Source organism: Cheilinus undulatus, linkage group 11 (genome assembly GCF_018320785.1).
Source record: "Cheilinus undulatus linkage group 11, ASM1832078v1, whole genome shotgun sequence".
Taxonomy (NCBI): Eukaryota; Metazoa; Chordata; class Actinopteri; order Labriformes; family Labridae; genus Cheilinus; species Cheilinus undulatus.
Window position 1 is genome coordinate 21,713,762 of NC_054875.1, and position 13,235 is coordinate 21,726,996.

At 37.7% G+C, this 13,235-nt stretch overlaps 1 protein-coding gene across 1 annotated transcript in view; it reads right to left on the reverse strand.

The window, feature by feature from the left end:
- The window catches only part of pik3cd (phosphatidylinositol-4,5-bisphosphate 3-kinase, catalytic subunit delta), a 30,164-nt gene extending 17,749 nt beyond the window's left edge, over positions 1-12,415 (reverse strand). Inside the window, exons 1-7 of the mRNA XM_041799778.1 lie at positions 12,126-12,415; positions 10,788-10,962; positions 9,855-10,083; positions 6,827-7,047; positions 6,388-6,564; positions 2,831-2,986; positions 70-159 (exon numbers count right to left, since the gene is read on the reverse strand). Of these exons, the coding sequence (XP_041655712.1) occupies positions 70-159; positions 2,831-2,986; positions 6,388-6,564; positions 6,827-7,047; positions 9,855-10,083; positions 10,788-10,928 (1,014 nt within the window). The 5' untranslated portion in view covers positions 10,929-10,962; positions 12,126-12,415. The remainder of the gene's footprint in view (positions 1-69; positions 160-2,830; positions 2,987-6,387; positions 6,565-6,826; positions 7,048-9,854; positions 10,084-10,787; positions 10,963-12,125) is intronic.
- Positions 12,416-13,235: the final 820 nt, after the last annotated feature.

Sequence of the window (13,235 nt, forward strand, 5' to 3'; positions counted from 1 at the left end):
TAAACAAGTAAACGCCACACTTCATTGAGCGGCAAAGAGAGAGAAAAACCAACGCAAAACCACACCAACCTTCATTCCTTCGTCTGCATTGACTCGGCTGCCCTGCACCAGGTGAATGTAGAAAGGCTCATTGATGGACCATAGCGACGAGGTGTTCTGCTGCAGAAAGAAGTCAGAAGAGATGACCGATTTTTTATGCATCTAATTTTTATATTGAAACAGAGTTCACTATATTTTGTAAGGTAGAAGGTGAACTTGAACTGTTGCTCAAACCTCCTGTGAGGCAACATGTTTGGCAAAATACAGACACATAGCAATGGACTCTTTCAAAATATATCAAAAAAGGGGAAACAAACTTTATACAGAAAAAGTGACAACCCATGTGTCCATGTGTGTATAAGATTGTCATGTTAATCGATCGCACCTGTTTTGATAGGAACCTAATCTCCATTACATTAATGAATGTAATAGGGCTGTCAAAGTTAATGTGTTGATACCATGTTAACTCAAATTACTTTTAATGCCACTTATTTTTTTGTTACACAATTAATGAACGCACGTTCCGTGTGACCCTCGACCCATCCCATAGTTTGCCAATCAGGAAGCAGCGCTGTCGTGATGCAGTGCAAGCGAGCAGAAATGGATAATGGACAGAGACTTTTGAATGGCAGGTTCAGCTTTCAGATCATGCCACATAAGACTGAAGTTATTTGCTTTTCCTATCAACATGAACTGGGTTACCAGGAGTTCGTAGAGTCTTAAATAACCCGCACCACTCACTGGCTGAGCACACTGCCATGCAGAAAGCTGCCCCTTAGCCATGCTGGATTGTTTACAAAGGAGACACTCAGACAACTCTGTTTGCAGTGATGGACTCACTATCCGGCATACCGGGCATTTCGCAGTGGGTTGACGCACTTTTGGGCCGGTATGATTTATTCATTTCCGTTATGTACCGGCTCCATAGTGGTGTTGCCCCTTTATATTGACTGTTGACTGGTCCGACCACCTCTCCTAAAGGTCCGTTTACCCCCTTTCCCATCCCCACAATATTCAGAGAAAAAGAATCTTACGTGCTAAAATGATCAGCTGGGACTGTAAATAAACACCAAATTTAAAAAATAGTCAATCAAGATGCCGCAAAATTTTAAAAGACTCTGCAGTCTCTATAGGAGAGGGTCTGATGCTGGTGAATATGTAACTAACTCATGGAGGAGAAGGAGGGGAAAGAGCAGGAGAGGCTGATGTGTTACAGGTGAGCCTGAGAGTGAAGCAGTAAATGAGCTCTGTAGAGTATCATAACATAAGCTAAAAAGCATTACTAGACTGTGGGTCCCCTTTATTTATGAAGAAAAAAATGGTTTGAGATTAAATCTGTAGCTCTTCTTTGCTCTGAAGAATGAAGAGATGATTAAGTCCTCTTTCTACACCTTAAAAATTCTCCACTTAGACTTCTTTAACTTTGTGTGTTCATGAGATTTGAAAAAGCAGCTTCAAATGTGTGTTTATTGGCATCATTCCAGTAAATCTACTGGACTGATGACAGTAATTTCTTACTGTCAGCATTTATTTTACATTTGGGCATTTTTTAATTTCAAATTAAAAAAAAAGATAAATATTAGCAGACATTTTTTAAGTAATGACTCGCTTTTTCTCTTGAGTAGGGCAGATGTGTCCACCTTACTCACCTCTGACCACATCAGAACAGTGAAATACCATTAGATGTGTCTCAGTGGAGACTTGACTTATCTCAGTGATCTGTAGTGTGATTCTCTAACTGTTTTTAGTCACTCTTTTTGTATCATCTTGCTGTGAGTCCTCTTGGTATAAAGGGATGTCTTTATGAGCTGTTTTTCCCCCATGTGAGGCTGAAATTCCCTGCTTTAGTGTGAAGGATCAGGAATGGTCTATGAGTGATTTAAACTTAACTGACCATGTTCTTTATGTCCATGTGTGATGATGAGATCTGCTGTTCTGTGTTACGCTGCTGAGAACAACAGAGGAGTAAACTTCTAGAAGTCTAAAGTTGGACATTACATTGTGGTATTATTCAGTAATGTTATATTCAGGTCAGTATTTCCATCTGTTGTCCTTGTTAGGCTTGAGTTTACCATGTTATGCTCTCAGCATATTTTTGGAGTGTTCAGTATCTTTGAGCTTAGTCTAAAGAATGTTTAGGACATTATTTGTTGTTGTTTGGGGTTGCTGACATGAACAAACATTCGCATAAAGAAATTGTCTACTTGTATTGATAAGGGTATTTTAAATTTAAGAAATAGTCCTGTATAGTACATTTAGAACTGATTAAAAAAAGTGTGATTAATTTGTGATAATCTTGAGTTAACTATGAAATTTCTGCGATTAATCACAATTAAAAATTTTAATCTATTGACAGCCCAAGAATGTTAGCATTAACATGCCCCTAAGCTAAAGATCAGATCAGAGAGAGAGCACTGTCTAAACTGCACCAATATGCTTTAAACAGCTCAATATTGTAAAGTTACTAACATATTTGTGAAGGAAAAACAGTGTGCAGAAGTCTGCTTGCAATAAAAAACAAAAATTCTCCTATATATCTTGTGCAAGCAGGTGGTGATACTGATTTTTACTTGTATCATTAAAATTTCTGGTATCACAACAACCCTGACAATCCTGTGCTCTCTCTCAACTTCAATTAATGCAAGAAATGGTGTCAAGTGTAAATTATCAACATTGTTTTGGACCACATGTTTCCAAAGTGTCAAAGTCCACTGTGTGCTTAATGTGGAATTACTGAGAAAAAAATGTGCTCTTCTGTTAATGAGACACAAAAGCTGTTCACTAAACTCACCTTCTTCAGGGGCAGAGGAGGAGGTCTGGACGATGAGCGACTTTTGAATACTTGGCTGCACATTCTGCCTTCGTCCTCCTGATATTTACTGATAGTGGAGTGGTGCACCATCGTTAGAAGAGGGTTTGTGCCATTTCTTAAACACCAGAAAATATACTGGGAGGAAAGATGGACACACAGACAAGAAAGAGGGTGTTATACTGGTAGAGGCATCAGTCAGTTAACCCACAGATATTTCCCTGTGTTCTGATAGCTCTGGTTAACTCGTGCAGGCTGTTCATTTGCTGTAGGTTAATGCAGCTGAAATCTCATTATGTGTGGATGGGTTCAGTTCCTTTCTGCAGGGCTGCTACACTGATATGAGTCACCCTGCAGGTAGCTGGAGTTTCACAATCAACAGTGGGGTCTCCTGTCACCAAGGCCTTGACTCAACCCAATTCTGATATGACAGTCATTTTAGCGATTGTGTGCAGAAGGAAGCAGAAAAACATAGAGAAGAAAATCATTCCTGAACACTGAGAAATAACTGTTCCTGAGCATTTAATAGTGGCATTGTTGTTATGCTCTATCATTTGTATCTCCACACATTATCATGGACATATAGAAAAGGAATCTTTAAGATGAACAGTGCTGTTAAATTAAGCACAGGTTTAAGAGCCCTATTTAACACCTGGTCTTAGCATGCAGTGCAGGTGTCTTTCCTATTTTCCACCTGCAGCAGTTGTCACTTCTAACCCCAGCACTCATGTTTAAATAGTTAATGAACTCGTGTCCCTATTAGGTCTAGGGATGCATGGTATTGAACTTTTGCAGGTATCCATAAAGCAATAGTTACAAACTCATTTCAGTCAATACTGAGGTCAATACTAATATTTGTAGTCCAGACCTAAAACGTCAGTCCTTAGACCACTTTAAAGGTTAAGAATGAACAAAGAAACAAACATCTGTCATTAAAAAAACACTTCTACTTTTTGAGGGACGAGGATGAACAAATAAAAGACTTCAGCTGGTGAAGGTGTGTTGATCTTGCATAAAACTTCACAAACTTACACATGCACTTATATACATGCAACAGCTGGTATAGGCTGATATCGTGGCGATAATATTGCATCCCCTCATTGGCCACCCGATGCAAAGCTGGCATGTTTGCATCTTGAGAAAAAAACTGCTCTAAAGTCTAAAGACTGTAGCACAGCACACTTCTGATATTTAGAGGACACATAGGCATATTTAGAGAAAGATAGGCATAAAATGACTCAGCTCATTCCACACACACGGGCTGCACACAATGGGCCTAATTCACCAACTGCTCTGAAGAAGAGATTCGTTTTTGAGACCCTCCTGCGCAGTTTCATATCTGATATATTAGCTAGGAACAAAATCTAAGAAAACTGCAGAGCACTCTTACAAACATTTAAGTGCTGATATGAGAGGATAAAGTGTTTAATTTTGCACTCGTTGGCACTCAATTTTACAGAACTGTTGTCAATTCAACACTGTTATATAACGAATGAATATGTACGAATACTTGACCTTTATATGTCAAGTATTAATTTAAACATACTGTATTTGATCATGTTATGCGTTCAAGTTAATGTCGGGACTCAGAAAATCCCAGGGGTCCTGTAGGTGGGCTGTGACAGGTCATTTAAATAACTAAAATCATAGAAATTAAACAATTAAATGTTTTAGATCATCCTAAAATACTTGATTACATGTTATTGTTTCAAGACTCAAAAGTAACAAAAAACAGCAGGAAGTTTAAACTCATGTAACCTTTTTATTATTTATTTTGTCTAATGAATATAACCGATGTCACAGTTTAAGTGGTACTGGATTAACTGGTGACGTTCCTTTAAACATTCTACTATGCTGCTCAGTCGCCAAGTTTAAGAATTTAAGAGTGTCCTCAGAGACTAATATTAGAAAAGAAAATTAAAATGACTTTGTAGATGCCTGATTTAATGTTGTTTGACTATTTAAATTGTCTGGTTTTAGTATAATCAAATAGTACTCACTGTGAAAAAAAAACAGTACTGCCCAGGCTGAACACACACATTTAACTAGTTTTTTCCTCAAACACAGCTTGAATGCATTATTTTCTTATTATAGCATGATGAATGCCATTTCTGATGAAAGTCCCATCTGAGCCAGTGATTTCATCCAATTAAAGTGTTTGTAGCATGTATTTAATAATTTAAATGCTAAAGATTTAATTGAATCTTCCTCTCTTGGAGTTATTTGGAGTAGGACTACATCCACTTCAGGACTATCAAAGTTTTGCTATTGTTTTCATGATTAATTTTAACTTGGAAGTTTCTGGCATCTTGTTTCTCCTTCTGTGTCTGCACACAGCCCATACATGTCCTGTTATGGGCATAAAAATGGTTTCAGCTATGCTAACTGAGCGTACAAGCACCTGGCATTCATCAACCTAAGAACACAGGTGTGAACAATTCAGCAAAGAACATGTCATGAATCGGGGCGATTCCCTGCAGTTTAACATCAGTGCATTTACTGATGCATCTAAAAATGTTTTCAATGAGACAGATGGCTGGGAGAGGGAAAGCTTTTGTTTCTCTTTGTTTCAAAACTCTCCTCCAGGCACGCTTCAGTGCATGTAATATCAAATACATAAACACATGCATAAGCAAACACACTCTTGCTCTAATACAACAGGGAGTGCATTTATGAGAGATCTCATACATAACATGGATTTCAACATAGAAAGGTTTGCTACCTTAAAAAAACATTATGTGTTTTAGGGTTAAATGGACATTCTATTCAAATTTACCTAACTTGGGTCAATCCAAACAAAACCAACCTGATCAGTACCCTCAAAACCAGAGCATAAACATAAGAGGCTAATAATGAGGGAGGACACCAGGAAGACAAGAGCAACTCATCAACTGCTTTGTGACTCACAGATTGATGGCAAAACAGAGAAATCACTGGGAAAAGTCACATTTGGTGTGGGAGCCTCTGAAATCCACTGGTGGTTTGATGAGACTAGACTTTTTTTTAATAATTTCGAATCCTATTAATTACCACTTGGCGGAAGCAAAACGGCAAACATCTGCAAAACACACCATCATAACGATGAAGCATCATGTTTGGATGCTGTCATTATAGTAAACTTTGGAGGAAAATGACAAAATGATTACAGCAAAATAGAATATTGAGGTCAACCGCCCACTTGATTACAATGTATTTAAAAATCAGTCTTGGAAAAAAGTTCATTTGCCTGCAAAACAACACTATTGAATATAAGGCAGAGCAGCATTAGCTTCAAAAACACAGCTAATGTTCAAATTAAGAAACTGTTGTGGAAAGCTGCATCTTTTTTTATACTTTACAATGTCATGCAACCTTAGTTTGTTTGAGTTTATGTTTTGAATAATTAAATTTCTAACTGCTGCCATATTTTCATCTTAAATTGAAGCAGTTGAAAGGACAAACAAAAATAAAAAATAGGCAATGAATGTATGTAAAGAACAATAAAACATGCAGCACATTTTAAACGTTCCCCTCAGTGCCCAGTTGTTGATATCACTCACTTTGAACTGGCACAGAGGATGTTTCCCATAGATGAACTCCCATCTCCCATTGACCTGTAGGGTGTAGTCCTCTGGCTCCTGTCGCACCGAGCGAAACACGGTGGCCTTCTTCTTCAAGGCGCTCTTCATCAGAGCCAACGGAAGGTCCTGAGGATCCTGTTGTACCATGAAGCTTTCCTGTGATGAGACAACATGTCAAAATGAAAGTTTCTGGTGATTAAGGTGTGGGAGGGGGATTTCCAGAGCTGTTCATGTTTACTTAAAATCATCCTCCAAAACCTGTCAACACAGAGTGGAACCACAGTTTTTCCAATCAAAGCTGTTTCACTTTTTGTAGGTCACCCTCCTTTTACTCAGTCATAGCATAACAGCAGATTTAAGTGTCCTATTAGCCTCCTAATATATGACTCACAAAAACTACTACAGCAGGTCAACTCACATCACAAGCCTCAAACTTGACATTGATGAAAATCTTGTTTTTTGACTTGGCACTCGTCGGTGGAGAACAGCACGGCTCCAAGTCACAGGGGAAGCTGTACTCCATCCACTGCTGCCATGGCAACATCTGCCGCTCCTGAGCCTTCTCTTCGCAAACTGTACGCATCTTAGTCCGAAACTCATTCACCTCATGGTTTTTCTGGGTTTCAAACTCATGCAGACCTGAAAAGTCATATTGAAATACAAGCAGACATGGAGTTTGCTCATCATGAAAGATCTCAGTGCAAAAACATTTATGGGTTTGAGCCAGGAGTTTTTACCAGTAGTAAAAACTGCACTTTTCTGACTGACTCAAAGGAAACTTACAAGTAAGGCAGTGCTTTTACTTTAGTCAAATTAAGACACCTGCTACCTGACTGCTGTTTTACACAACAACCAATGGCTGTCGATTTAGAACCGCTGGTAACAAGGCCACCCATAAGAGGGTATAAAGGACCCACTGAGGTCTGTTAAATCATTAGCCATTGTAGAGTTAAGCTGTGATAATCAAATTTTAATCTAACTTGAATAATAAACACTCCTATCAAGAAACAAAAAAAAAAATTTTATTTATTTATTCTGTAGTACAATATAGACATTTTCAAAATGCAAACCCCTTTTCTTAAAACAGAATTACCTTTTAATTGATAATATTAACAATGTGGATAGACACACTGATATAAATGATTAAGAAAGCAATGTAAGACTTCATCACTAAGCCATGAAGTGCAAAAGCATCAAGAAATTGAAACAACTTGAAAAGAAAATAATTGAAATTTTTTTTAAGAGACAAAATGCTACAAAATAGCTACGAAAATAGGTTAGAGTACCAAATAAGAGTGTCAAAAATGGGCAACAAGTGGCAAACAACAGGTTAAAACTGGCAAAATAGGGCAAAAGGCACTAAATTGGGATTATAGTGGCTAAAGGAGGTGGCAAAAGTGGTTTAAAAGTTGCAAAAGAAAAGACAAAAAAGCTGAAAAGAGGCAAAAAATGGTTAAAGTCGCAAAGAGCAAAGAGAAGGGACAAAAATGGGGGACAAGAAGCAAAAAATGAGGCAAAAATTGACAAAAAGTGGCAAGAATTTGTTAAAATAGCAAATGTAATGTCAAAAATGGGTGACATTTGAAAAATATGTTAAAGTGTCAAAATAGGGTAAAAGCATCAAATTGGGTTAAATGTGGCTAAAAGACATGACTAAACTTGATAAAAAAGGCAACATATAGGGGAAAAAGGGCAAAAAAGGGTAAAAGGCGGCAAAAAATGGTAAATAGTAGAAAAGAGAAGTGGTGTCCATATACAGAGGCAAGAGTCCTCAACACACTGGCCGTAGGCTTGATTTCCAACCCTGATGCATTATTTTCTGGCTTTCTCAAGCTTTCTTTTCAAAAAGGCAAAACACCCCAAAAATATTCTTAACATTTATATTTGGTCATAAACAGAGGTGGAAGTTACTTTGGTTAAAATCTGCCTAATTAGAAGTGAAAACACTGGTCTAAAAATCCACTCAAGCAAAAGTAAAGAGCCATTTAAAGTTTTCTCAAAGTACTGAGTACTGTGTAGCTAATTTTGATACTCAAGGGGCTTTCACAGTGAAATAGGCTCTTTCCTTAATTGGCAATAACTACAAGGGAATCTGAATCTCCAATAAGGTTGGTTATTATAAGATGTGATTTAATCTTAAGTAAAATGCAACAGTTGTTTTGGCGTTAAATGTGAGAACATTCTCTTGCTATGTGCCACTGGCTGTCATATATTGTGAAGGTTTAACAACTAGCCATTTTCTAGCTGTTGGCAGTAAACTTGGCCCTCTTTGTTTTGGCTTTAAGTGTTTATTTTTTTCAGTCATATGTTTGCTGCTTTTTAAAATGTAATGAAGTTTAATACTTCCCCCCAAAGATACCAAGGCAAAAGTAAAAGTAGTGATTTTTAAAAGTAGTCAAAAGTGAAGTGCACAAAATGCTAATTGTTAACTGTAATTTGAGTAAATGTAAGTTACTTTCAACCCCTGGTCATACAAAGCTAAAAATGGAATATCTGATTCTAAAGAGCCAAAATCATGGATAAAATGACAACATAAAATTTGGTCTTAAGTCTCTTATTGCTCAACATCAGTCCAATCTGAGTATGAACACATAATATCCAGTGCACAAGACTAAAAATTTAAGCGTCTCCAACCACTGGCGGCCAACAGTGAAAACACTTCTTGAAACATCACACATGTAACTGAACATAAAACACTGCTGTGAGGCTTTCATGTTACATGAAAATGATTATGACTTATCCCATTTCTGGGTGGATTGAACACTTAGTGTTGGTTGCTTCGTACTACAGAGAGAAATGAATGAATTTCAGACTGAATGAGAATTAGTTTGATATTACGTCTTACTTTGATTTAATGTGTGAATAAATTACTTGTTAGCATCACTTTGGGAAAGTATTCAGTGGAGCAGAGCAGCTCTACATCTGAGGAAAAATGAAATTAAAGAAACACTTTTATGCTTAGAGTTGCATAATTCTTTGCAACGTCATTGTTATTACTAGATGAGCATTTGCAGTAATATTTATGATTAGAGTTTATGCATAAACAAGAAGAGTCATTTTACCTGAACAAGTAAGGCTTTCTCACTCAGCATATGCATATGTACAATATGAACTTTGAGATGGAAGCCTTGATATAGTGGCCTTACTTTTACATCATTATGATGCAGATTTACAACCTTCAAATTAACTGGTGCAAACGTAGAGGTAAAAAGCACATCTTAGTGGTTTTAGTTTGGATTAAGGCGAGTTCTGGACAATTTATTGAGTGTCAATTTTTATTTTTTCCAAATGCCACCTATTCTTCTCACATTAAGTAGATGTAAACAGTTTTTTTTTTAATGGCAGATAATACCCTTCACTAATAGCACCAACAAACAAAACCCTCCATAGCTCAGCTTTACCTCTGATGAAGTCAGGGGCAAATATTCAAGAAGAATTTTGCTGACCTTTGCCAATTAACAAGCTGATTTGGGTGTTGGTGAGTTTCTCCACTCTGTCCCCCTCCCTGGCCACCAGCCTTAGAACACACATGAAAGGCCGCACGTCACTTATGCGCCTCGATTCCTCCTCCAGCTCTTCCCTCTCTGCTGTCTGGTTGATGCAGGTGAAGACGTATGCATCGGGGTCCCGAAGTGCACCGAACAAGGCCTCACTTCTGGCATTTTTCCAAACCGTCTGAGACAAGGAACAACAGAAACACATGAGACTGACAGCTTAGTTTGATAAAGCCACTCTTTAAAGAAATAATGATTTCATTATTATTGTCAAAACTAGAAGTGTTGTTTCAACAACAGTAATGTGTTTTCCTTCTTTCTCTGCACTGAATGATGCCATGCAAAAAAAATGACCCTGGCAGTTTTTGAACATTCTCAAAGATTCTTTGTGAATTACCCCTGTCGCAAAGACATTTAATCTCTTAATCATCTTAACAGCTTCCAAGAGTATCATTATTTAACAGCTAAATCAAACACCCTGAAGTGGCAGAACTGTTGGCATAGTAACAGCACATTCACGCTGAACAGCAGATCTGAATCAGTGTGTACCAAGAAGGAAAGCTGCTGCTCTGTAACAGTTGAATCAAAACTTCAAGAGGCATCAAGAAAGCATTGTTTAGATTATGTAATGTTTTAATTAGTTTAATGTCTGAGGGAAATATCAAGTCACCCAATTTGTTTAAAAGCCTACTGAGTAAATATGGTAAATAACAACAGCATTTCATAACTGTGCTCCCCAGAGCCTCAGCGCTGTGCCATAATTAATCAATACAATCTCTAAGGGATACAGTTTTATTCTATTAAAAATAACATTCACTGTGTGGTAGCATGGTACATCATATATCAAAAATACCCTATCAAAGCTTCTCTCGGGAGTGGATGTACCTTTTTGATGGTTTTGATGGTGTCATTTCGTGACACAGGGAATTTGAGGAAGATCCCAGTTGGCAGCAGGAAGTCCATCATGATCTCCTGGTCCCCCTCCTTCTCCCATTCCTCCTGCATCCCATACTTCCCCGGGGGCATGGTGACGGCCTCTCATTTACCGTCAGCTCCTCTGCTGTACACCGGAACACAAGCAAGCCATGCACAAATACACAAACGCACACAGGAAGCATAGACGTGGTTAATATGTCCACTATTAACATGTTACCTGTTATATCTTTACAAAGTATGACTGCACAAACAGGGTGTATATGATAAAATGAATGAATGACACGATGACTGAAAACTTGGCACCTATAGTAGGGCTATTACAGAATCAGAAATTTTACCATTGATACAATACTTATGAAGATCAGACCTTATCGACACCTTTTTCGAAGCCATGTCAACATAAAAAAGCCAAAGCTATAGGGTAATTTTTTAAGTGTCTTAATTGCAGGCGTTGTCTAAATGCAAATATATGTTGGCAATTTTTTTTAGTATTAAAATATTTGTGCAATTTATAGTGTGATTTATCTTTCATTTGATCAGCTTTTGGTTAAAAACACAAACAAGAGATCTGCACTTTTCTTTGGAAGCTTTGGTATATTTTGATACTAACGATTTTTATAACATAAATTGTACTGTTTCAAAACATGGTGTGTAAAACGTCTTGCCCTCTTCTAATTAAAGGCATCTGACCTATTCCTATATCTCTCTCTTTGCTGTTTTAATGCATTCGTTCATGTACATAAGATACATAATATTTGCTAGAATCTAAAGTATAACGACTGTTCTGCAGGGTTTTTTTTTTACACACCCTAACCCTCAAACGTGCGTATCCGCCATCAAAGATATTCAGAGAAAACCGTAAACAGAGGTCAAATAAGGTGAAGAAACATTAAGTGACACGTAAAAAAATGATGGCACCCTTATTTTCCATCTGTTTTTCTATTCAATTGATTGTGAAATATTGAATTTTAGTGTTATTATGCATTATTTGCCGTAAGGTAATTCTACACATAGCCATCGATTTTGGTAAGAGGAAACTTGTGCTGTGGTAGCAACATTCAGTGTCTTTTATTGACTGATTTAAGCATCATGCCGAACAGTGTGTATGATTTGGCACAACAGTAAATTGTGCTAAAAGAGAAACATTTTAAAGCCAGCATTAAAAAAGGAAAAGTAGATATGGTTTAAGTCTAACGAGGGTTATTTTGCTGTCCTTGTCCTAGTACAACCTGAACCCATATTGTCGTCTATTTTGTAACTAGAACTACCTGTTCGCGCTACACTTGCCTGTCAGCTCTACAAGTCCTCGGTCATCTCTTCATGGTAAGTCTTGCGGCGAAGATGGAGGCTGTAATTTCACGGTGACATGTCCCTGTCTGTCGGACGGCTGCGGGTCTTCTGTCCGTGAGGTGCAGTGAGGTGCTGTAAATCCGGCTCAGACGGACCAGTTGCTCTCACGCTTCATGTGGAACAGCGAAGTGTCTCCCTGCCGCGGTTAGCTGCGCTGTCATTCATGTAGAGATGTTGTAGCACCGAGCCGGACTGACTGACGGCTGCGTGCTGACTTCACAGCCCCACGCGCGCCAAGGGACTGTCCAAAAAGAACTTGGTGCGCGTGAAGTGAAAGTGATTTTTTTTTTACTCACCAACTTCCGCCTCCCGTACCAAAATAAAATAAAATAAATAAATATACAACACTGCAATATGGTTGATATTCCTAAATGTCCTGTACTCTGTATATTAAGCAATAATATAGACGGTGTAGCTATAAGAACAATGAGATTTGTAACACTTGGTTGTCTTGCTGCTAAACGTAAAATTGTTATGAATTGGAAGATTATAGCCCCAGGCTGTTTTAGTTTGAGTAGTTGGCTGGAAGAATTTATTGATTTAATTGGTATGGAAAGAGCAGCTGCCACTTTATGGCAGTTCGATCCAGGTTTAGATGGCCTATGGGATAAAATAAGGTTATATTTAAGTTCTTTACCAGTTTGAAGAAACTTAACTATGAACTACGTGTAGGTAGCGATGCACCCCGCCCCTCCCCCCTCGTTTTTTTCTCTTCTAATATTGTATGTTATTGTTGATGTTGATGTATAGTGATGTGAGTTTTGTCAAGTGTTTGTTTTTGTGTTACTGCTTGTCTATTAAGTGTTGTCTATCTGTCTGAGGAAAAAAATATTAGTAAAAGAAAAAAAACTGCAATATACATGCAGGTCTATGTATGCACACGTCTCTGAAATTAAAAGACTTTTAATCTCGTTGAGACTTCCTGGCTAAATAAGTAAAAGTAAGATAAAGAAATAGGCCCTTATACTGGAAGTCGTTTGTATGCAGCTCCACATAATTGTTGTGTGGTAATGTAAATTTTAAAACCCTTAAGACGAATTAATGGCT